The sequence below is a fragment of the Triturus cristatus genome, chromosome 4_2, assembly GCF_964204655.1.
Source record: "Triturus cristatus chromosome 4_2, aTriCri1.1, whole genome shotgun sequence".
Classification (NCBI taxonomy): domain Eukaryota; kingdom Metazoa; phylum Chordata; class Amphibia; order Caudata; family Salamandridae; genus Triturus; species Triturus cristatus.
The window spans coordinates 295,273,502-295,299,479 of NC_140586.1; the positions used below are offsets into that span (position 1 = coordinate 295,273,502).

Genomic DNA, 25,978 nt, shown 5'->3' on the forward strand with positions numbered 1-25,978 from the left:
ACACGTGTCTGTGGGCCCTTGCGGACTTCTGCCTTAGGCCTACACATCGGTCCAGCAGGCCTCAGACAAATCCTTTCCAGTCCGTCCCAGCCAGGACACAGCATCGTCGCTGTGTGCACACCCGCCCTGCTCTGGTGCCTCCACCTCCGTCACCCAGGAAACCTTTCCACATGCCATTCCAACGCCGTGTGTTAGTGATCCAGGAGGAGCTGGCTGCACAGCGGATGCCCCACAATGACCCCGGTCTCGGGCACACACTGCAGTCGAGTCAGATACTCATTTGGAACAGACTCTTGATTTGTCAGTGTACAGGCCTCATCGCAGACTGCATCCCCTTTCAGCTCTGGTGCCACTGCCACGGGAGTCATGGGCACCCTCCCATTGGACTAATTTGGCATCTGAGTCCATGGCCTGGGGGTTGTCTTCATCATGTAGCTGACACTGACATGGTGGGATACAGGAGACTGTAGCATTCATCTCCTACATTATGCCTGTTTCTGCTTGCTCCTGCCCTCTACATCATTCCCTGGATGGACACCTTCCACTGTCCCCCGTAACACTCCACGACATTCTCCTGGGACATCAACGAGGACCCGCTCAGCTCTTGTTGCCCTATCCCAGTGCACCACAAGTCACCGTTCTTTGCGGGTGTACCTGTGCCTGCCGCAGTGCATCCTGTGCCACTAACTCTGTGCAGCTCACGTCATGGACCCTTACTGTTTCTACTTTGGACTTCTGATTGTCAGATCACTGTTGTAGTTGTTGGCAGCACCAGCCAACCCCTGAGAGGTTGCTTACACTACCCTACACCCATCCAGCACAGGCGTCACTGGACGTGTGACCCTGGCAATAAAGGTGCTGGGCACACGTGCCCATACCACAAATTATCTCAATGTGTCAGTGTGATCATTGCGTATTCATGTGGGCCCCGAGCCATACCACATCACATTGTGCTGTGTACAGCGTGCGCAGCCTTGTCATCTCAGGTAGTGATGTAGACCTTTGACATGTGGCTGTGTCGGACCCCCCTGTGAGCGTAAGTGAGTTGACTGGTGTACGGCAGTACGGCGTGGGGTGTGGTCTTTCGACACGTGGCTCTGGGCGTAGTTGAGATCAGGCCTTGGGAAAGAGGCAACTGATGCGTGTGTTTCTGGTGTGGTGCCGGCGCCACCCATCACGCAATGTGCGATGTTGCTTTGCGGCATGCCCACGGCGTGCGGCCTCGTCCGAGGGGTACATGAGGGTGGGCAAGCCCACACGGGGTCGTGGAACATACATGCCAACTGTTGTGTGTGTCGCTATTTCTGCAGCATGGCCCAAAGGTCTACACTCAAGCTCAGGGCGAGTTCAGCCAGGCATGTATCCTACATCTGTGTCCGTCCTGTCCTTACCATAGGCTTATGTACCACCTTGATACAGGGATGCCCCCTGTGACTCAGATCCCACAACATGTGCAACATGTACGTAAGCGGGAGTCACTGCCCCTACATTCATAATGCAGGAATTCTTTGTGGAAACCATGTCCTCTTATATCACTACACCAATTGTATTTCCATATTCTTAAATAGCCAGAAAGAACCGCTGACATACTCTCTCAGCTTAACTAATATAAGATGAGGTAAGATTAAACTCCCTTCCAAGATGGCGCTTCGAAAGATATGCAGATACACTTTACTCACATTGTGCAGGTCCGAAATCTCGCGAGACTAACAATACGTTAAAGCACTCCAATTCTTCGACTGATTGGTATGGATGCCCTACGGCGAACACAGGTATGCACTGATTCGTTTCTATGAAGAACTTCCTTGGGTCACTAGAGATTCAACGATTAGTGTCCAAACGTAGGCTATTATAGACCTATCGTTTAGTGTCCCTCATGTTCCAGCTACTCTATAAATCCTTTGTGTCTAATGGCCCCCATCCATATTTTACAAAACTTGCTGCTCAGTCCCAACAGAAGCTATACCATCACCTAAGGACCGATTTCTGATGTGCGCATGCGCTATCTGAAACATAGTTTTCTGACATTAGCCATCTGTAGAGATCTCATATATCTGGCTACAACAACAGTAGGTATAAAACACGAGAGACTCAGATATGCTTTAAAGTTCCGTGGTATCGTTACCACGTGTTAGTATGCTATTTAAAATCTCCAATGACACTTTGTCAGTCCATAATAATATATATTTTCTTTATTAGCGCGCCTGCCTGGGGATAAATACAAAGCCATGCAATGCTTCCTCTTTTCTTACAGTGACATGCCGTGATCGGATGTACCTACCTAAATTAAAAGAACAGAATCCGTTCCAACATACATAGAGAGAGGAGACCCAGGATTGTTGTCTGGTTCTACCCCTAAGTATCAACCCATGTTCTGAAAAGGTAATGAAATACATGGCACTCGACTGGCCTCATTACTTCATCCTCAATGTTATTAATTAACCTGGTATGGTTTGGTATAAAAGTCCTCTTATTCCGTAGATCTGCCGCAGTCGACTTTGCAAAATGCCGGGAGATTATAAAACAAACCCCTGAGTGTGAATGTACTTCCACACTTTGGCTTGCTAAGGTATTATGGCCACTATATCAGTTTCAGCCTCTAGAACCCCACACTAGATCAGGCTCAATAACTTAAACCTTTTCTCTTCCAGAAAAGCCTATCGCTGTACCATCTAGCACAGACGACTCTTTCAGCCGGTTACATGCTTATTGCCTGATGACTTAATAGGTAGACATTCTAAACACTACTCCTTAGGCTTTGCATGCCTACTTCTGGGACTCTACATACGGGATCTCCTGTTGGCACTTTTTCTTTTTCTTTCTCATTTGTCATTTCCATAACACCAATGGGCCTTACCAGAGGTGGATGATATTTCATATCTCACTTTAATAAGCACGTTCCTTATGGCCTTACTTCGCATATATCTATGGTGCATGATAGCAATTATTTAGCATAATAAGGAAGCATTCCCCTCTTGAAATTATGTGTATTCCCGATCAATTGCCAATGCTATTTCCTCTTGTTTACCTTGCAGACACCCAGACATCTTTTATATGTATTTCATCCGTTAATACTTGGCAGTTGGTCCTGAAGAAGGTGGTTTCCCACTGAAACGCGCGTTGACCGCGACACTATTAACATCAGAGACATTGAAAGTTAACATCTTTTCATTTTGTCAACCTGAGAAATCTGACCAATCTAAGAGCTTTTCTTTTCTCTTAAAATGTTCTTTTCTATTCCACATTGTATGAATGCAAGTATGAATGATTAGCAAATGCTTTTTTTATAGTACAGATGTCTAGGACGTTCTTTCTTATATTAAATATGTAATATGTTTGCACCAAAAATTATAAGTGTAAAACCAAAAAAATGTTTTCTTTTGTTTTAAATCATGTGTAAATCACAAACACAAAAAAAAAGGAAATAATAAAAAACATTTCTTGTTTATAAAACTTTAATGGACTGAATCTATGAAAATAATGTTATACTATGAAATATAATGTATCTTTGACATTTTGATTGGGAAATGCAGAATCTTTACAGATCAATTGAATAAGTGTATCGGCCGGTTTAGAGATTTCTACTTGATATTTTTGTGTTTCCTCCCTCCTCTAGGGCCTCAATTTAAATAGGGAGAGCTTTCATTTATTTCATTTTTCTTTTATTTCACTGCCCCTACATTCATCCACGCTGGCATTACTGATTGCTCATGGTCATAACACGTCTGTGTGCAGGAGGGGTTGCTTGTCCCTCTGCAATGCCATTGGAAAATGCGGTTTCACTGTGTGTTCCAAGCATGTGTCTGCATTGGCGCATTGTACATGCAGACCGATTGTCATTGTACAATGTGACTGTGTGGAGATGCCTATGTAATGCAGGACGACCTTTGGATGATCTTCCTACAATTTTAATGGAAATAATAATCAACAAAATATGAAATAAATAGATGTGTAGAGTGGCATTTGATACACTGGATAATGGGTAGACTGAGTTCTACAAAGGTGGGCCAGCAATTCAGATAGTTATGAACAGGCTCCGTTATCTGTGCCTAAGGGACAGAAATGGGATTGTAGGTTTTGTTAAAACAGACATATATTTTGAGCTATTCAGATGAGGTCCTGCTTCACAAACATTACATTGATACCATCCAGTTTAATAGAAGTGATTGATAAGCGTTGACAAATGATCTACAGAAAAATAAATGTCTATGATTCTTTTTTTATTAAAGTATGTTGCCTGCTCAATATTCCAAATATAGGCCTAAAATCATGTTTGGTACCATGTAAACGTGTTGGTTTATGGAGTAGCTCTGAACTTATTTTCTATATTTTTGTTGTACGTACTTATTGAACATATAAATATTTTATCACTCTAATAGTTTTTAACACATGTTAAATGGGAGACTCATATTGTCGGAACCTCAAATGCACACACATTGTTCTCTACTTAGACCTTTGCTATATGTAAAAGTACTAGTTTTTTGTATATCACAGATGTCTAGAACTCTTATATATATGTTACATTATTAAAAGGTTTTCTATGTTGACACTCTTATTATTAATAGTATATGTGTTAATTGTCATATATTCTACATCAAAAATTAAATTTGTGTAAGGGTCAAACCAGCATTATATAAGATTATATAGGGTTTCTAAGAGACAAAATTAAGTTGCTTGATTGAATGTGATTGCTATAGTAAAGCCACAGTTATTTAGACTCTCTGTCAAGAATTGAGATATGTCTCAAAAGGTAAATGGGTTCAACAAAACATACTTCAAAAGGGGATGTTGGTGTCTCAAAGAAGGATATTAGTGTTTGTGCCTCTTGGTGGTAGTGTTGCAAGAATACTCTCCCACTGGTCCACAAGAACGACCCTTCTTGAGGGGGACTGATATCTCCGCAGTTGCAGACTCAGAGGTGATGAAGGGGTCTCCAGAGTTTGTAGGGCCTCCCTTTCTCTGGAGGAGCCTGGTTGGTTGCTGGATTTGGAGTTGGTCAAGGGAGAGGGATACAAGACTCCCTAATAGCCTTATAAATGTTCTTTAGTTCGTCAGCACTATCTCTGAAACTAAGCACAATATAGAAATTGTACGTTTCCTGAGCTCATTGGGCTCCCACTGCAACTGATTTTGCTCCCCCTGGAGGTTGTTGTTGTTTAGGGATAGCATGACCATGGCTCATCTGATCTTCAAGTCTAGAGGCTGCACCAATAATGATCTGACCCATAGTTGTAAGATAATTATGGGCATCTGTGGTCCTAATAAGCTGTGCTAATCCAGCCTCGCCCCTACTCTCAGTACCCTGTGACTTTACAATGGTGTGCACCGTTACAGTGGGAACTGTTAGCTGCAGGTGTTGCTATACGACATACAGATTCCAGGACATGTGTGCACACCGCTGAGCTGATAGGGGGTGTTTAGCCACGGGGAGCACATGTTACTACAGACTGTGGAGGAGGGGCCTGCACTACACTAGATGATGTTGATGTAGTGTATGGCTGAGTGACTCTCACCTTTGCACCCTGACCCGACAAACCGTACTGGTCATGCTGTTCTTCATCAAGATCCAGAATAGCAGGAGATGTGTGTCCACTGAAAGCTTCTGTAGTGGTAATTGGGAGATTTTTGGAGGGTTGCTGGACTTCATATTTGGATGATCTTCCTACAATGATAATGGAAATAATAATTAACAAAATATGAAATAAACAGATCTGTAGAATGGTGTAGGAGAGTAGGGTCTGCTATCCTATGGTCACCCCAAATTTTTGCTTTTTGCTTCACTGGTTTTTGACATATTGAGGCTGTGGGCCTGCTAATCAGACCCCCAGCCTGCTGTTCTCTCTAACTAAATTGACACTATGCACCCTAGGTGCATAGTCAATTGGAATTGGATCACCCTGTGAGCCCCCGTACCAGTGTACACTAGGTACCCAGGGCATTGGTTTATCTAAGGCCTACCAGGGGCTGAAGCATGTATTATGCCACCCCAGGCCTGGCCTAACAAATTTGACACAACTGGCTGATCACTCAGCTGGGGTAAGTTGGTGTAACCACCTCTTACTTAGGTGTAGTATACCTATACCTAACCTTAAATGGGACACCTGGTAACCTATAAGTCACTCCTATGGCAGGCCTTAACAATCCTGAAGGCAGAGTGCTTGGTTCCATGTGAGATGGTGCTCTGGCATGAGCTGAGCCTGTCTGCAGTGGTTGGAACAACTTCCTTCTACCGTTTCCAGATATCGTCATACCATATACTCTTAAGTGCATTATGAACCTCGCGGTTAAATGCTATCTTTGGTTTGGCTTTATCAAAACATGTCGAGTAAGGTGTTATACGAATTGGAATACTAACCCCTCGCCAATTCTGGCGACGGGGTTAGCATTCCACCCTTCTAGAGGGACACGACATGTACAGTACCTGAAACCCGGGTAAAATCAGACATAGCCTCAGCTCCACAAAATGGATGCTGCCACCACAGACACAAGTCTGCCCTCCTGCTGCTGGGAGTCCTTCCAGCTTGGGAGAAGTGGACAAAGGGTTTCCTGCCAGGGGAGGTGCGAGCACCACCCCAGACAGGATTTTGTGTATTGGTCAGGTAGGGCTTGAATGGAATGAGACATGCCTGAGGCTCACAAGGAGCCTCGGTGCATATGCCAGTTCACACCGGTCCTGGGGCACACCAGCCCCGGACCTGGGGCGAGCTGGACAAAGGATTGGGGGTGTAACCACCCCCCTTCCTGGTCCCACCCTTAGGGAGGGACCTAGCAGGTAGTCCGGCCCCTAGAATCCACTTAAAGGTAGGAGCTGTGTCCTAAGACTTCAGACATCCTGGAATCAACTTAACCACAAGAAGAAGACGGGAACTTCGACGCTCTGCTGCACAGAGGACAGAAGGAAATCTCCCCTATAGTCAGGGAGTGACCATCTTGCTAACGCAAGCACCAACCAGCTATTCGACGTCTGCTTTGCCGCCGCCTCCCGCCGGAGCCCGAGCCCAGAGCCCGACAAGACCTGGACCTCCAGACCTCTCACAGCCCGATCCACAGTCCCTGCAAAGAAGGAACCCGTGGAGGCACCGAGACACGTGGAGCCAGCCATCTTGAAAGACCGACGACAAGCTGCAAGCGCGACAACAGAGGCTCCCTCCAAGTTGTGCTTTGGGTCCTGAGAAGCCCAACATCCGAGCAGCATCTGCACTAAAGGTGAGCCCTCCAGCATCTCCACGATCTGCGTGGGGCCCCTCTGCACTTTGCATCTCGACGCCCCTGCCCGGTCCCTGGCCTGTTGGCTAGTGGCCATTTTGGCAACCTAACTTGAAATCAACAACACTGGTCTGGTTGCTCCAGACTGGCTCCAGCTGCTCTCCAAAGGAGCAGCCCCTCTGACCTTGCTGGTCAGAACAATCAGCTTTCTTCTCTTTCCATGACTCCTGCCTTTGCTAAGGCTTGTTTGCCTCTTTTGAGTCGCCAACACTGCCGACAGCGAGAGCCTGCGTGGGACAGCTCGTGAACCGACTCCTGGACGTCGTCGACCTTCAGGGACCACGTGGCTGCGGAGACAAGCTACACCTCATCACCTGTTTGCACCCGACATCGCCTGGTACCTACCTGGTGCCACGCCGGTCACTGGCTAGTGACTGTGAACACTGTCCCCTCTGCTTTCAGGTCTTCTACAACTCTGATCCACTCTTGGATCCACCGCATCTCTTCTGGACCGACCGCCTGCAGCATCTTTGTCATCAGGCTCCATTGAATCGATAGACGAAACCCGACGCACTTCGAGACCTATGCACCCGCTTCCTGTGGGTGAGGTAAAGCTGGCACTCCGGTGCCCAAGTGTAGAGAAACATCTCTAGTGTCTGTGTTTTGAATCTTAAATTCGTAGTCCATCCAGAAGGCCCTTCTAGCAGTAACTTTTGAACTTTTACGCACCCATTGAAAACCTATGGGAGCACGCGTGTAACTTTCCTCACTGCACACGCGACCCGTGGACCTCCTGGTCACTAACTGAAGTTAGCTCCTTGTAGGCCCAGAGATTCTAGAGGCCCTAGGCCTTTTCCCTTTCCTGTTCGTGGTACTTATACCACTATTTTAGTATATGGTTTGATCGGCCACCAGGGCCCATCCATATAAAGTGCAACTTCTGTATATTATAACGTTGTCTTGTTTAACGATTTGTGCTCCTGTGCTCATAAAGAGTCTAGGCGATACTTTGAGAAATAAATACATATATATTTTGAATATATATCTGTGTGGTGTCCTTTCATTGGTATAAAGGGGGGTTACATATGGTAAAACAGCTTGCTTAACACGCTTTAACGAGTTTGGCCTCAAAGACTGCTTAGCCTACGCTACCACTAGGGCAGCTAGTCCGAAAAGGTTGACTTACAACCACACCATAAGGGTTGCTTGGCATGGTACAAGGTGGTCACTTTAACTAGTGAACAGCATATACCAGGCCAACTTCTCACAAATGGCAATCGATGTATTGGATTCTGGGACGTTTGATTTCTACAAGGTGGACCTGCAATTCAGAATATTATGAACAGGCTCCGTTATCTATGCCTAAGGGACAGAAATGGGATAATAGGTTTTGGTAAAACAGAACCATATTGTGAGTTATTCAAAAGAGGTCCTGTGTCACAAAGATTACATTGATACCATCCAGTTTAATAGAAGTGATTGATATGTATTGACAAATGTACTACAGAAACATAAATGTCAGTGATTCTTTTTTATTAAAGTATGTTGTCGTCCCAATTCCAAATGTAGGCCCTCATTCATGTTTGTCACCAAGTAAACCTGTTAATTTGTGGAATAGCTCTGAACTTATTTTCTGCATTTTTGTTGCACGTACTTATTGAACATATAAATATTTTATCACTATAATAGTTTTTAACATATGTTAAATGGGAGACTCATATTGCCGGAACCTCAAATGCACACCCATTGCTTGGTAAATATTTGACATAACTAATAGTACTTACCAAGAAGAGTCCATGTTGGTGATAGTCTCATAAGCGGGGTACCACCTTCGGTGTTATGCCACTGGAGTATCTACAGATATGTCAACAACACGGTTTTGCGTCATCCTGTTAACGTTCAAGCAAAATGTGCATTTAATAATACAATATTGGCACAGCAAAGCGATTGAAAATGCATTAGTGTTGGTATAAGAGTACCCATGATTTTTAATATGTAGGCACAATACAAATATATATAGGTAAAAGTGTAGCAAACCCTAATGACCATGGAGTATACTGTTCGAATCCATAGAATGGATACTGTCAGTAAATGTTCTAAATTGACCCATTGTTCTCAACTTAGGGGTCTATTAGGACGGCAGTCAGATTAGGATCAGCCGCCAGGACAATCCGACCGCGGTGGACGGATACCACAAAAGACCGCCGGAACCAGGCGGAGCAGGTGAAAATCCGTCCACGGCGGTCGGAATCGCGGCGGAAAAACCCAAACCCGCCTCTAGGCCAAGTGGAGTGACTGCACGCACAATTAGGATGCAATTTAGGTGACAGCAGAACGATCCGCTGTTTCAGACCACCGCGATCGCTAACAGTGATGAATGGGAGAGCAGGCGGAAGGGCTGTTGCATACCCACTGCCCCGGCCGCACCGGAACTATTATGGCGGCCAACAAAAAACACACTCAACAAGGCCACCAAGTGTACACATCAAACTAACTCAGCCCCCCAAAACACCCAACACATCCCAAGGACACACCCCCAGGGCAACCAAGAAAATACAAATCCCAGGACAACCCACACAACGCACCTGACAGCAATACTCCATTTTGACACAGCCACATAGCTGAGTATGAAACCTGCCCCTTCCATGACCAGAATCCTTTGCACTGCTCCGGCTCTGAAGGAACTAAACCCTACAGTACATTGGATAGGCAAAACACCACACATCTCACCAGCACAACAACACACACACACACGCACACACACCACCTACACCACCCCCTCCACCCTCACACCTGCACCTCAAACCATTTGCACATCACACACCATGGTACAAAAGAAAATACCCAAATTCACTGACAATGAGTTGTCAGTCATGGCAGATGAGATAATCAGAGTAGAACCACAATTGTTTGGTAACCTGGTCCAACAGACACCATTAGTCACGAAAGAAATAATGTGGGAAAGGATTGTCAACAAGGTCAATGTAGTAGGGACCACCCCGTGCACCAAGCGGGAGATCATGAGGTGGTGGGATGACCTGAAGAGGCAGGTGAAACAGAAGAACTACAAGAATCGTCAGCTGGCTCAGATGACTGGCGGTGGCCCTCCCATTCCACCAAAAACATTCACTGCATGAGAGGAGAAGGTGCTTGCCATACTGCATCCAAAGAGTCTCACAGCAATAGGCAGGGGAGTGGAGGCTGTTAGGTACAAACAAATGTCTACCATCACACTGCTATGTATTGTCTTGCACAACTACAAAGCTAAACCATCTAAGCCCAAATGCACTCATGTGCACCACACGCTCCCCAACACATGTCTCACAGATCCAACATGCACTCCCTCTCATTCACCCCAAAGGTAGCTAGCAACATTTCCTGGGTTGCATGTGTACAGGCAGCCAGCACTACAACTCCCACCAGGCCCCCTGTCCCACAGCTCAGCAGGATGGAACATTCCCCCCACCCAAGAGCCATGTGCAGCCAATCACTTCCTCTGCTCCACAGGGAGCCAGCCAACTTAACAGCCAGCACCACAAATCCCAACAGGCCCCCTTGTCCCACAGTTCAGCAAGGTGGAGCACCCACCCCACCCCACCCAGAAGCATGTGGTAGCCATTGCATTGCCCACCTCAAAGTAACAGGTAGGTAGCCATCTTAACAGGGAGGGGTGTCTGTGGGTGGGATACCAGCACTATAACTCCCAAAAGGCCCCCATGTCCCACAGTCCAGCACCATGGAACACTCCCACCCACCCAGAAGCATGTGAAAGCCATTACATTACCCTCACCAATATAACAGGTAGGTAGCCATCTTCACAGGGAGGGGTGTGTGTGTGTGGGAGGCCAGCACCACAACTCCCACCAGGCACCCTTGTTACAAAGCACACCATGATGGAGCACCCACCCCTACCCTACCCAGAACCTTCTGTGAGCCATTGCATTGCTCACTTCACAGTAACAGGTAGGTAGCCATCTTAACAGGGAGGGGTGTCTGTGGTGAGGAAGCCTACACTACAACTCCCATCCGGCCCCTTTGTCCCAAAGTTGAGCAAGATGGAGTACTCCCTCCACCCACAACCATGTGGCAGACATTGGATCTCACTCATCACACTAACAGGTAGGTAGCTATCTTCATAGGGAGGGATGTTTGTGTGTGGGAAGCCAGCACTACAACTCCCACCAGACCCCCTTGTCCAAACGCTGAGCAAGATGGAATACTCCCCCCACCCACAACCATGTGGCAGACATTGGATCTCACTCATCAAACTAACAGGTAGGGAGCCATCTTTATAGGGAGGGGTGTTTGTGGGTGGGAAGCCAGCACTACAACTCCCACCAGGCCCCCTTGTCCAAACACTGAGCAAGATGGAATACTCCCCCCACCCACAACCATGTGGCAGACATTGGATCTCACGCATCAAACTAACAGGTGGGTAGCCATCTTCATAGAGAGGGGTGTTTGTGGGTAGGAAGCCAGCACTACAACTCCAACCAGGCCCCCTTGTCCAACAGCTCAGCAGGATGGAGTACTCCCACACCCACAACCATGTGGCAGGCATTGGATCTCACACATCAAACTAACAGGTAGGTAGCCATCTTCAAAGGGAGGGGTGTTTGTGGGTGGGAAGCCGGCACTACAACTTCCACCAGGCCCCCTTATCCCACAGCTCAGCAGGATGGAGCACTCCACCACACACCCCGAAAGATGTGTCAGAATGTCCCCCCTAATGTGCCACAGAACAGGTAAGTAGACAGTGCATGCACCCCACCATTTCTCTCAACAAGCATGTTGCCATATAACCACACCAGCCCTCACATCCCACCAAAATTGGCACAGATCTAATTGCCACTTATAGTGTGCAGACAGCTAAGTGTATGTAACTGTCACAGAAACCAAAGTGTGACTCACCAAATGACATGTTGAAGAAATTCAGTGCACAATCATGCACAGCACTGAATGCTATCTGTAAGTGCCATCAACAAAGATGCTTCACATAAAGTCATTGTGCTGCTCGTCGTTAGATGACAACATGTCCTTGTAATCACAAAATCTGCACGTGGCGCATGGTATCTATTGAGATGTCACACCATGGACAAATAATGTATGTACCTCCACATCATGTCTTGATGCATAATTTACTCAATGGGCGGACTGCGAGGCGACCCACCGAACGCAGTCGGCTGCCCGGGCGCATAGTGATAGGGCGATGGAGTCGGCCCGAGCTTGGGGTGCGCTGGTGGAACTACTGAAAGTAGCTGACCCGGCTGTGGATGAGGCCTCTGAGGCGGAGGTCGGGCAGGTCCCGGCCTCTCCTGCATCTGCTTAGGGTAGAGAGTAGCGACTGGGACATAGCGCACCTGGGGGGTCGGCGGGCCTGGATCGGGAGGGTCAGAGATGTAGAGTCCTCGTCTTCAATGTATCATCAGGTATCCTGTCAAGTAGTCATGCCGGAGGGGGGGGGGTGGGTGTAGGGGGGGTGGTTGGGGGGAGGGTCATCGTAGGGGGTGGTTGTTTGAAGTTTGAACTTTATTTGGCGGCTCCAATTACATGGGGGTACCATCTGTGTGGGGACCCCGCGCCCTGCGAGTATATACTATGCCTACGGGGGGACGCCAGGGGGCGGGCCTCTAAGGATTATCCTGCAGGGTGACTAGGGGGGGCAACGATTTACCCATGTACTGTTGACTCATAGCTGGGAAATTTATGCGATGGTAATTGTATATTGACATGCCCTGACAGGGGATAGTCGTTGATTGTACTGTTTTCCGAGTGTTTAAATGCCAATAAAAATATTCAACAAAAAATAAAAAAAATCATGTCTTGATGCACAGTACTGTGCAGACACACAATGTGATATCTAGTAAACTGTGCGGCGTGTAACTTGTAAATAAGAAACATCTAACACCAAGCTTGAGGGGTACACTTCAATGAACATTTCCCCTCTGTTCCACAGGTGACCAAGAACTGATGGCAAAAGATGATCACACCAACCTACGGAGCCAGTCTCCACCCCCGGAACATGGACTCTCTGATGCTGACTCTCTAGATTTCTTGGATGCATGCCAGGACGCAACAGGTCCCAGGACCCCACTGTCCCCCCTGCCACCACCTCAGCAACAACAACTACGCTGACCCCTGCTGTAACGACCGGTGCAGCCTCCACCACCACCACCAGTGCTGCCTACAACACTCTCCCTGCCTCAGAGGATGACCTCCCCACCCCACAATCTGAGGAGGGCAGGGAGAGTATGCGGGTGCGTAGAGTAGTGACGCCACAGGTCCGAGACAGCAGGGCAGGTGGGAGGGCAACTGGCGTCAAACCTAACTGGACACTGGGTCCGAAGCCCTGGCCAACATCGCCAGAGTCCTTGGGGCCTATGACCGAGCCCAGGGACTCACGGGCCAGGCTCTTGAAGATTCATGTGAGCTCTGCCTGCTGCTGAGGTCCATAGACATCCGCATGAGCCAAATCGTGGACCTCTTGGGCCAGCTTGTGGCGGTTCTGAGAGACAGGCCTGCGGCCCAAACAACAGCTCCACCTCCCTCCAGTGGTCCGCAGGATGACAGTTCCCCCATCTCCCCTGCGGCCACAGAGAGGGGTGAGTCCTCAGACCCTGCTGAGCCCGCAGCAGAGGCCCCCCCTGCCAAACGTTCAAGGGGCCGTCCAAAGAAATCCCAGGGAGGATCCCGTGGCAAAGCACCAGCCAAACGCCAGTCAAGGAGCCAGCCATGATGGCACCCCTCTACACCTTGCCATTGACTTTGTTTACTGTCCTTACCCACACTGCCAGGTTAATGGCATGCGTCTGTTGGAGTGGGTCACCACATCAATGTGGTGACTACTCGATTTTCTCATCTTCCATCACTGACAACTCATTGATCCACTTTTCACCTTTTTGTTAAAATTCTCTTCCCTGTCACATTCACCCATTGTAAATAAACACTCTTTACAAACCTAGGGTTCGTGTCAGCTCCATGTTCATCACAGGATATACAATGTGGACTCTGTTTACAAAGAACCAGGACCACTGGTTGTTTTGAGGCATCGTGAGGCTGAAGGGACCTAGGAAGACACAAGAGAACTCTATACACTTGCCAGGTGATGGCATCACAGCTATTACACAACATTTTTCATCAAGGTACTCAATTCTGCACACATTACAATGAGTACCAACATAGACATACTGTAGCTGGCATGACTACCCTGTCCCAGAACAATTAGCAGCCAGCACAGAGCCAACAACAGGCAGCAGTCACAAAGCTCTCCTAGGCCTTTTCACCAACAACGAACTCTGCAGACAATGGCACCGTTGTACGTTTTCACTCACCTTCAAGGGAAGTAGTGGTTGATGAGCTGTTGATTCAGGTCGACACCTTCCTCCTCTCCATTATCCTCATCACTGGACATGTGTGGGTTTGCAGGCGGGGGCCTCGGCTGCTCATCATCGTCCAGGAGCGGGGGGATCTCCTTGCGCAAGGCCAGGTTGTGGAGCATGCAGCATGCAACTATGATCTGACACACCTTTTGGGGAGAGTACATCAGTGCACTTCCGGTCTTGTCCAGGCAGCAAAATCGAGACTTAAGTAGACCAAAGGTACGCTCCACCACAGGACGTGTCCTCCCATTGGCATCATTTTAGCGGACATCCCCCGGGGTCCTGGGATTCCTCAGTGGGCTCAGCAGCAAGGCCAGTTCGGATATGCACAGTCACCTATGTGTGAGATACACAGACCAATATTGTAATCTAAACAGTGGCTGAGAACCGTATGTCACACATACAGCACACCACTTGACTCTTCGTACTCACCCACAATCCACACACGCTCTGGATGCAGATTTGCCATCAGCTGTTGTACGATGCTGTTATGTAGGATGTAGGAGTTGTGGGCTGATCCTGGAAATTTGGCACAGACATGTGAGATTATCATATCCGCCTGGCATACCACTTGCACATTCATGGAATGGAAATGCTTTTGATTCCTGTAGATGTGCTCACGTGCCTGTGGTGGAACCAGGCCAACAAGTGTGCAGTCAATGGAACCAACAACATTAGGGATGTGGCCAAGGACATAAAAATCACCCTTCACAGCCGCCAATTCATGCCTCCTGGGAAATGGATGTATAAGTCCTTGTAGGTCATCATAGAGGACAGGATATCACGTAGCACCATGCTAAACATAGGTTGCGACATCCCACCTGCGGTGGACACCAGGTACTGGAATGAACCAGTAGCAAAGAAATGCAGGGCCGCCATCACCTTACACGTTGGTGTCAAAGCAGTCAGATAGGTTCTGCGAGGCCTCAGATGGAGCTCCAACAGAGCACATAGGTCTTGAAGGGTAGGTCGATCCAGATGGAATTTCCGTATGATGTCCTCATCCTCCATGTCCGTCAGCACTGTGAATGGACGATGCACATTTGGTCGTCTCCTAGGTGAGATGAAAGGGCACACATGTCAACTAAATCCCCCTATGTGATGTGTTCAACATCTTACGTGTTCACTGAGACAGCGCCAACAATGACTGGCAAAAATACTTCAGCTTACAGCACAACTCACATGTAGGGACACCTTGATCTAAACTATTTGCACACTTGTCCAGTATTCACACAGTGAGTACCCCCAAAACAGAATCAGACTATATGAATTCCAAAAGGTACATTTCAACATCTTGTGTCACCAGCCCTGAGAGTAGTTGACACAGCACATGTGTGAGACAGCAACACTACTAACCTCTATGTAGCTGCTGCACCTGCCACATCTCCTTGCGTAAGTCGGACAGGGCACCCAGTAACAACACAATGTGCACAGTGTGTGACCAAAGAGCAAGAATGATCACGAGTTCAGCAATCTACACTGTTAACTAGGCATATTATGTGGTCATACCTTCATTACTGTGTGTCCCTTAGCCATTTCACACATTAAAATGTGTACACATGTGAGAGTCCATCACACCACAGATGTGTGGACATGCAAAACAATTTTATAAGTGACATGTGAGTAAGTACATGCCTGTGCATGTAATTCTGTGCACTGACATGGCATGTGTAATCATCAGTGTGCTAAATGTCACACTAGCATTGCTTAGCACTATCTGGTGGCATGATTCATATGTCTACTGTACAATGGTTTGAACTGCCCATTGACACTGCCACTGCATAATGTGTCCATAGGTGCCATACCATGCACCGCCACCACAATCACGGCCATGGGCACCAATATCAAGCTGCAAAATCACGGTAGCGACTGCCAGGCCCCAGCGGTGTGCCACCGCCAATGCTCACCTCAATCGCGGTAGTGATATACACATTTGAAAATGGCGGTTGGTGTGCTCCGCCCCCACAATCACGGCCATAGGCACCAATTTCAAGCGGCAAAATCATGGTAGCAAACACCTGGCCCCAGTGGTGTGCCACCGCCAATGCCCACCTCTATCGTGGTAGTGATATACACATTTGAAAATGGCAGTTGGTGTGTTCCGCCACCACAATCATGGCCATGGGCACCAATATCAATCGGCAAAATCACTGTGGTGAACGCATGGCCCCAGTGGTGTGCCAATGCCCACCTCAATCACGGTAGTAATATACACATTGGAAAATGGCAGTTGGTGTGCTCTGCCACCACAATCACGGCCATGGGTACCAATATCAAGCGGCAAAATCATGGTAGAGACCGACTGGCCCCTGTGGTGTGTCACCGCCAATACCCATGCCCTTACAGCCAATGGAAAACGCAATCGCGGTAGCCAAATGCATTTTTGAAAATAGCGGTAGGCGTGCTCCACTACTGCGGGGCCGGTCATTGGATGCAACTGTAAGATCCACGATCGCGGTAGCAACTGCCGGGCCCCTGCGGTGTGTCACCGCCAATGCCCATGCCCTTACAGCCAATGGGAAACGCAAACGCGGTAGCCAAATGCAATTTTGAAAATAGCGGTGGGCGTGCTCTGCTACCGCAGGCCGGTCATTGGATGCAATTGTAAGATGCACGATCGCGGTAGCAACCGCCTGGCCCCTGCGGTCTATCACCGCCAATGCCCATGCCCTTACAGCCAATGGGAAATGCAATCGCTGTAGCCAAATGCAATTTGGAAAATAGCAGTTGGCATGCTTCGCGACCACGGGCCGGTCATTGGATGCATTTGAAAAAAGCTAACCTGGAACACCAATTGCAGCAGCTTAGCACCACTGAAACAACCCCAGGGGCCATATATGTGTGGGAGAGAGCCACACATTTTTCCACTGCTTCCAGCTACTGCTGACTGACACACTTCACCACCAACTGCTGCTGTTCCTGTCTCCTGGACCCAGTGATGGCGAGAACTGAGAACATCAGGGACCGTCCCTTCACCACAGAGGAGCTGGAGGTCCTGGTGGACGAGTTGCTCACACAGTATGGGAGGCTATATGGTGCTCCTGATGTCATGGTAAGTGTTTCAGAGTGAAAGTAGGGGAGAGCAGGGAGTGCACGAATTAAGTTGATCTGCTGCAGTATGGTCCTGAGAGTGTGTGATTGTGTCATACACTGCCGAACATGCTGACTTCAGGGGACAGGGGTTTGTAGCCTATTTTACACAGTTCCCGGGCTGCATATCAGTATGGGAGGGTCATGCAGTGTTTTTTCAGCCATACAGTGACACTGCAAGTTTGGTAAGTGGGAGTCAGGACAGAAATTGCATGTGCTAATGGATGTTTGGGTCCATGAGGTTCTTCACAGGCTCATCTGTGACATTACAAAGAGTTTCCGTCTAGAGGGTACTGATGGGAGCGTGTCTGACTTTATATTGCCACCAATGTTATGTCAGCATTATGCACAAGAGTGAAATGCCAGAGGTTGACACTCTTGATGGAAATTCACCTATGACACAGCAGATTGTTGTACTTTAGAAACATCCCCTTTCCATTTTCTTCCTAATGTGTACTGACTCGCATGTGTAGGCACATTTCCCCATCATATTTTACATGCATGTGACAGTTCCGATGGCCCACGTTAGACCGCAGTGTGAGCCCCCTTGGCCTGCACAGTTACTGCCCAATTTGTCAGGGACCCATCACTGAATGGACAGAGTGCGACATATGGGTCGTCTGCTACCCTATTCCTCAATGAGCTATCTTACGCCTGTGTATTGCACAAGACAGACCTTGTGATAAGGGTGTGAGATTGTAAGATCATGCCCCGATATGTGACCTCCATAACACAGGCAGCCATTCACAGGCCAAGGACATTGAGGGGTGTGCAGTGTTGGACACAGTGAGTCTGCCCCAAAACATAATTTGCAATGTAATGTATGTCTTCCTCCCTCACATACTGCATTGCAGATGTGGGCCATCTTCACCTTGCTTTCTGTGCTGGCATTCTGCAGGTGTATGAGATGGCCCGGTACTGTGTCCATCCTCATACCTGCATGTATTTCTATACAATTATCTCATGCTATTGTACTACATGACATGCTGTATTGTCTCTGCTAAACATATCTTAATAGCTGTGCTGATTGTGTGCATGCTCCTGTACTGAGACACAGTGGTACATAACCCAGTGCACTGAAATTTGCTCTTCTTGTCTCCCATGCCTGCAGCTCAAAGTCCACCAGCGAAAGGTCGTATGGAGGGCTATTGCACGCAAGGTGCGGGCTCTGGGTGTCTCCATCCGACGGCACACACACTGTCACAAGAGGTGGGATGACATCCGCCGGCTGAGCAAAAATGTGGCAGAGGTGACGCTGGGGCTGCTCCCTCGGACTGGCAAGTTGGCACGCAGGAGCATGACACCACTAATGACCCGCATCTTGGGCGTGACACAGCCAGAGCTGGATGAACGTTTGAGGGCCCATCAGCATCAAGATGGGGATGAGTATTCTGGGAAGGGTGACTTTGGTTGTGAGTGACTGCATGTATTCCAACCCTGAGCCAGTGCTGGGCTCTGTGATGTTGGTATTGTGATGCAATGGCTTGTAAGTGGCCTCTCTGTTGGGTGCAGCTGTCATGTATTTTCACTACATGTTCTTTCTCATGTCATTGATGTAATGGCCCTTGACGTTGCATTATGAGTGGTGGACTTATGGCATTAGCTGCATTAGTGAATTCAGGGACATCCCATGGCAGTGAACAGCAGTGTGCCTCATCTGAGTGTTCTTTTGGCAATGTGTGCAGTGCCTAAGCCCGAAATTGTGAGAACTACACATTTGACACCAATGGGCAACTGTAGTTGTGCACCAAAGCATGACATGGTGGATTTCAGGAGCTCATGGCCATTGCTAAATGACATCTTGTATCTGTGTTGTCCCCTAATCTTGACTTCATATGTGACTGTGACAACATGTTGGTATGTACATCTTTTTCACCCACAGGGACCTAGGTAGGCTCACAGGGATCTGTATTTCAGGTTCAACGGAGGCATGGGCAAGCTATTTGGCTGTGTGGACATCACATGGGTCAATTATGCCAAGTATGCATGTTACCAGGCATCTTTTGACTTTTGAATTAAGGTTGCACAATGTGACTGCACAGGGTGGTGTGCAACTTGGGGGTACCATCATCCTGTTTTGTGCTTTGCTTGCATATGATGTATGTGTGTATGGCACTAAACTGAACCTACGTCTCTGTCTCTTGTAGCATCTGCCTAGGGCACAGAGGGACAGGGGATGGACACCAGTGGTGAGGCATCTTGCACAACTGCTACACATGATCTCACTGACACTGATGTGACCAGCACCTCGGTGGGGAACAGGAGTGTCCTTGAGGAATCACACCCAGAAACACCAACCTCTACGTCATCTGATGCCAGCATTGACTCATCGATGTTGGCGGGCACAGGGAGTGGGAAATCTGCCTCTTCTTCCACCACGCATCGTCCACTTCCCATCTTCCCAGCTACTTCCTCCAGTGCTGCACGTGCTCGCGCCAGTAAGAAGGGAAGAGTGTCTTTCCCCCAGGCTGCCCCTGCCCCTGTCTCCCCTGCTGCCCTCTGTGTTGAGGCAGTGGACCTTTTGCGCCAGCTGTGTGTGGGTCAGAAAACTCTTTTGAATGTCTTCCAAGACCAAGACAAGAAGTTGGCACAGTTAGTTTCCTTCATGGAGGGGATTCATTCAGACGTAGGTGGGCTACACAGAACTGTCCAGTCTTTGTCCTCCACAGTGACGGCAGCCATTCAGCTGGCATAGGCCACGAGTCCAGCTCCAGTCCCTTTGGCAACCCCCATGGCAGTGTCTGTATCTGATGAGAGTGACCACACACCACAGCCCACAGGCTCCAGGTACACCACACACAGCACACAACAGCAGCACCCCAAGCGGGCCAGAGCGCAGACACCACTCCCCAAACAAACTAAAGTGACACAGGAGTGAAAAGGCAAAAGCCCTTCAGGTGACACTCAGGGGCATCATGTCAAGAAGCCGGCCTCTGGCTCACATGCCTCAAAATCAGCCCCATCCAAGGACACTCCCGCCCCAAAAGCGTCTCCCAAAGACAGGCAGACAGTTGCCGTGCCTGCAGTGAAGCTGGTTCCTGCTAAGAGTCCACAGAAAAAGGCCTCAAAGGCAGATTCACCCACAACCTCAACTCCCACCCACACCCCTGTGAAGCTGGGAAAGGAGGGCACTGTAGGGGGTCCACCAGGTCAACATGGGATGGAGGGGAAAAGGCAAGGCCAAGCCAAGCGTACAGCCTGATCCAGCAGATCCCCAGAGGGAGGGCCACCAACTGCACCTGATGCACCTGTGAGGCTGTTGTGACCGCCCCAGTTCCCACTCCTACCAAGACAATTATTCTGTATCGAATCCCCAAGAAGTGGAAAGGCAGCCCTCCACATTCTCCCTCGCACAATGTTTCTCACAGCAGCATGTCTCCGCCTCCACGTGCCACACCACCACCTGGTCCAAGCAGCCTTATGGCTTCCAAAGCCACTGATGCCTCTACCTCAGCTGGTCCTCCCTCTCCCAAGGTCAGTCCTACAGCTGGCTCCAACACTCAGCCACCTTCCAGTCCGACTGACAGCCAAGTATGAGGCTAAAACCCCTCACACACCTATCTCTCCCACAGCAGTGCCTGGACTGCCCATTGGTATCCCTCTAGCTGTGTTGCTGACCATGGCTGTGTACGGTGTTACCCATTCCCTGTGCAGGTTCTCATGCATACATGTGCCTACTTTGAACTATGGACTGGCCACTGGCCTTGCTGTTTGTTTGTCACTTTGGATGCCCATTCCCTTTGCAGATTCTCATGCACACATGTGCCTCCTTTGAACTATGGACTGGCCACTGGCCTTGCTGTTTGTCACCTTGGATGCCCATGCCCTGTGCAGGTTCTCATGCACACATGGGCATGCTTTGAACTATGGAATGGCCACTGGCCTTGCTGTTTGTCACTTTGTTTGCCCATTCCCTGTGAAGGTTCTCATGGACACATGTGCCTACTTTGAAATATGGACTGGCTACTGGCCTTGCTGTTTGTCACTTTGTTTGCCCATTCCCACTGCAGGTTCTCATGTACACATGTGCCTACTTTGAACTATGGACTGGCCACTGGCCTTCCTGTTTGTAACCATGGATGCCCATTCCCTGTGCAGGTTCTCATGCACACATGTGCCTACTTTGAACTATGGACTGGCCACTGGCCTTGCTGTTGTCTACTTTTGATGCCTGTCTATGTAATATGTAATAAAGACAGTTACTCCTGTTGTCTGCTTTGTGAGTGTCCTTGCTTAATAAAAACTTTTCTGTATGGGTATGGTTTCATGTGACACATGCTCTGTATGCCACTTTAACATTTCCAATTGCTTGTTTCACTTTTTCAGAGTTTGCCAGAGGTGACATGCACTTCAGTTCTTCTTGACTCTGAGGCTTGGGGTTGCAAGGATCGTTGTTTGTGAGGATCTACTGTTATCCTGATCATTGTATGGTCAAGTTTGCTAAATTTTACACGTCATGTAAGGCTGCACTACCAACACAGACGGAAATTCTATCCACAGAATTACATTTGGGCTGGCCATCATGTATGTGTGAAATTTCTTGATATGTGTACAGCACTGTTGATGTATGGTCATCTCATGAGGGCCTGTCTTCCTATTCACATGGGTACATTTGAATATGAGTGATCATGAAGTGTGAAGGGGTGACTTGGTCAGTAGTATTGATGTGTGTGTGCTCCGCAATGCCAACTGCACACATGTATGGCCTAGGAGCTGAGTGCCTGTTTGTTAGAATGGTCAGCCCTGTGCTTGTAATTGTGTGCACATGTAGAAGTTGTAGGTTGTGCACTGTGCAGTGTATTGGTGTGTCCTTGCACTCGTGGGGGACACCTACTTGTTGTTGCTGCCAGTTGTGAGTATGCAGAGTGTGTGACTGTCAAATCTGTGTTGTGTTTTGTTGATCAGTCATGTGTCTTGTTACTGTTTGTGCTCACTGTGCAGACCTGCTCAGCCACACTGACATTATTTGTGAGTTTTATCATGCATTTCTGTCACTTGAGCCATGTTTGGCTCCAGTATGGTATGTGGGATGCGGAGTCATACCATCCGCTATCTGTGCTTCTGCAGCCTACCCATTGTGAATGACGTCTCTAAGTGTTTGTGTGCTGTACACTCCTGACCTGTCTACTACTGATGTAAACACCACGTCAATCTCATGTCACCTGCCCCTTGGGTTGCCAGTGGGCCTCTCCACGGGCCCGATTCACAGAACTAACTTAAGACAAAATCCTAAACTTACTACCATTTTGGTATTCACAGAAGGCACTTACTCATTTTGGTATTCACAGAAGACACTTACTCACTTCGGTATTCACAGAAGTTAGGAGTCCTAACTTTAGGACTCCTAAATGCCTTCTGTGAATACCGAAAGTCTTAAAATTAGGATTTTTCTCAGTTTAGGAATCCTAAAGTTGGGACTCCTAACTTTACTACTACTGAGGCACTGATACCCTTCCTGAGTATGATGTTGTCTGTGTGCTGTGCTGATTTGTGTTGTGGGAGTACATGGTGGGCACTGAGATGTGTGTGCTACTGGTTTTATAGTTGTGCTTTGGTGTGCATGCAGTGCTGGCAGTGTATGTTGCCTTTTACTTGCCTGGTTTGCATTCTACTGATGTCCAGATGAGTTTGGAATGTCATGGATTGGCATGTACATCTCTCTGCTGATAAATGCTCTGTGTGTTTGATGTTCTATTTGCATGATATTGTGTGTCAGTAGTTTATGCATTGTGATACATTCAGATGTGTGTTGCAGGTGTGGTGTGCATTACTTGTGTGTCTGTCACGAGCAGCAAGGTGGATTGTTATTACTGGACTTGTTTGGGGTGCAGAATGGTGCTATTTCCTCCTATATTTGGCCTGTCAATTGTCAGGATTGTGCATGTGCATGCTTGTGGTACACTGTGACACCATGTTGACTTGATGGGTGGTGTGGTGTCTCTGTCTGTGTTAGCAGATTGTCCCATTGATCCCAGTTAGTGTGCATGATTGATTTTTGATTTCACAATTCTTGTTTGTGTTTGGTTATGGTGTCTGTGCATTGGTCATGAGTGACAATGTTGTGCCCAAGGTGGACCCCAAGGACCTCAAGAACTTCCGGCCCATCTCCTTACTCCCGTTCCCGGCGAAGGTCATCGAGAAAATTGTCAACATGCAACTGACTCACCACCTCGAAGACAACAACATACTGGACCCGTCCCAATCTGGATTCAGACGAAACCACAGCACCGAGACTGCCCTCATCGCTGCCACAGACGACATCAGGCGCCAATTAGACAACGGCGAAACATCAGCCCTCATCCTCCTAGACTTCTCGGCCGCCTTCGACACGGTCTGCCATCGCACTCTAAAAACACGCCTCCAAGAAGCCGGTATCCAAGAGAAGGCCCTCGACTGGACCTCATCCTTCCTTTCCGACAGATCCCAGAGCGTCCGCCTCCCACCCTTTAGATCCAAATCCACCAACATCATCTGCGGTGTCCCCCAGGGCTCCTCCCTCAGCCCTACGCTGTTCAACATCTACATGGCCCCCCTCGCACAAGTGGCCCGCCACCACAACCTCAACATCATCTCCTACGCCGACGACACTCAGCTCATCCTCTCCCTCACCAAGGACCCGCGCACTGCCAAAACCAACATCCACAACGGAATGAAGGCCATCGCCGACTGGATGAGGAGCAGCTGGCTGAAACTGAACTCGGGCAAGACGGAGGTCCTCATCCTCGGACCCAACCCCTCGGCCTGGGACGACTCCTGGTGGCCGACCACTCTCGGGACAGCACCGACACCCACCGACCACGCACGCAATCTAGGATTCATCCTCGACTCCTCCATCTCCATGTCCAAACAGGTCAACGCCGTCTCCTCCTCCTGCTTCAACACCCTCCGCATGCTTCGCAGGATCTCCAAGTGGATACCGACCGAAACAAGAAGAATGGTGACACGGGCCCTCGTTAGCAGCAGGCTGGACTACGGCAACGCACTCTACGCCGGAATCCCAGCCAAACACCTACGACGAGTACAGTGCATCCAAAATGCCTCCGCCCGACTGATCGTCAACGTCCCTCGCCACAGCCACATCACCCCCACCTGACAAACATACACTGGCTCCCCGTCGACAAGAGGATCATCTTCAAACTCCTCACCCATGCACACAAAGCACTCCACAACACCGGACCCGCCTACCTGAACAGCAGACTCAGCTTCCACACCCCCACCGCCAGCTCCGCTCCGCCAGCCTCGCACTCGCCGCCATCCACCGCATCCAACGAACAACCTCCGGTGGCAGATCCTTTGCCTACCTCGCCGCCAAGACCTGGAACACCCTACCTACCCAGCTACGGCAGACCGAAGACTTACTCGCCTTTAGAAGACTCCTCAAGACCTGGCTCTTCGAGAAGTAGCGCAACCCCCCCATTAGCGCCTTGAGACCCTCACGGGTAAGTAGCACAAATATCTTGAATGATTGATTGATTGATTACTCCTGTTCTGTCTGGGGTCCCATTGCCTTTCCAATGTCTGGGTGGCCATATGTGGGCTTGTTGGACTTCTGTGTATGTTGTTTGTGAAGTTTGTGTTTGGCTATTGTTTTTGTGTCTGCACTGGCTCAGGCATCCCTGGGTGTATGTGTGATATTTGTGGATGCACCCCAGGGAGTGTGATTGGTTGTCAGTGTACTCACAGGACCTCATTTGCACCATTCTGTGTGTATGACACTGGTGTTGAGTGCTGCAAGTGTGAGGTGGGTAGAGGAGGGGTATGTGTGAAAGATCAAACTTGTGTTTGACAGTCATGGACTGTGACAATGAGCCATGTGTGTTGTGCTGATGACGTACACATGTCAAGTAAGTTGAGCCAGATGTGTGGCTAGTCACTGTTTGACTTCAGACACTTCCTATCATTCCTGTGCCTATGCATGGCTTGCCTTGCTGTCTCCCTGAGTTGTTGCACTGAGGTCACTTTGGTTTAATTCCACTCACTGTGCTACCCATGTCTGACTTGATGGCCTAAGGGTGTTGTGATTTGTTCCTTCTCTTGAATGTGATGCACACATGCTTTGTGGCTTGCTCCATGGCTTTACAGCACTGTTCACTTCACTTTTGGCTGGCCCATTTATTGTCCTCCATTGCTGCTGACATCTGGTATGTGTATGTGGCAGAGTGTCAGTGTGGGGTGTCTGTGGGTGACTTGACAGGCAGTGTGGCCAGTTCAGTGGATGTTCATATGCAGTATGAGTCTTCATTTTGTGATTGGACTCAGTTTGCTGGACATGAGTGGGGGTAGGTGTGAGGAAGAGGAATGCC

General features: G+C 48.6%; 1 protein-coding gene and 1 long non-coding RNA gene across 2 annotated transcripts; both read left to right on the plus strand.

Annotated features, from left to right (window-relative positions):
• Positions 1 to 1,711: 1,711 nt before the first annotated feature.
• Positions 1,712 to 4,436, plus strand: LOC146833733 (uncharacterized). The gene is made up of 5 exons (XR_014960612.1): positions 1,712 to 1,772; positions 2,255 to 2,382; positions 2,482 to 2,569; positions 2,652 to 2,728; positions 3,036 to 4,436. It is a non-coding gene; the product is annotated as an uncharacterized LOC146833733 (long non-coding RNA).
• A 9,228-nt stretch (positions 4,437 to 13,664) lies between these two features.
• On the plus strand, positions 13,665 to 21,838 carry LOC146833734 (myb-related transcription factor, partner of profilin-like). Its single transcript, XM_085601593.1, has 2 exons — positions 13,665 to 17,637; positions 18,787 to 21,838. The coding sequence occupies exons 1-2, from the start codon at positions 17,524 to 17,526 to the stop codon at positions 19,093 to 19,095; spliced, it is 423 nt and encodes a 140-aa protein (XP_085457719.1). The 5' UTR covers positions 13,665 to 17,523; the 3' UTR covers positions 19,096 to 21,838.
• The last annotated feature ends 4,140 nt before the right edge of the window (positions 21,839 to 25,978 follow it).

Bases quoted from the DNA above. Each gene is read 5' to 3' on its own strand.
- LOC146833734 (XM_085601593.1), top strand. From the start codon at position 17,524: ATGGCGAGAACTGAGAACATCAGGGACCGTCCCTTCACCACAGAGGAG. The intron at 17,638-18,786 runs GTAAGTGTTTCA...CCATGCCTGCAG, and splicing joins ATGGTGCTCCTGATGTCATG to CTCAAAGTCCACCAGCGAAA.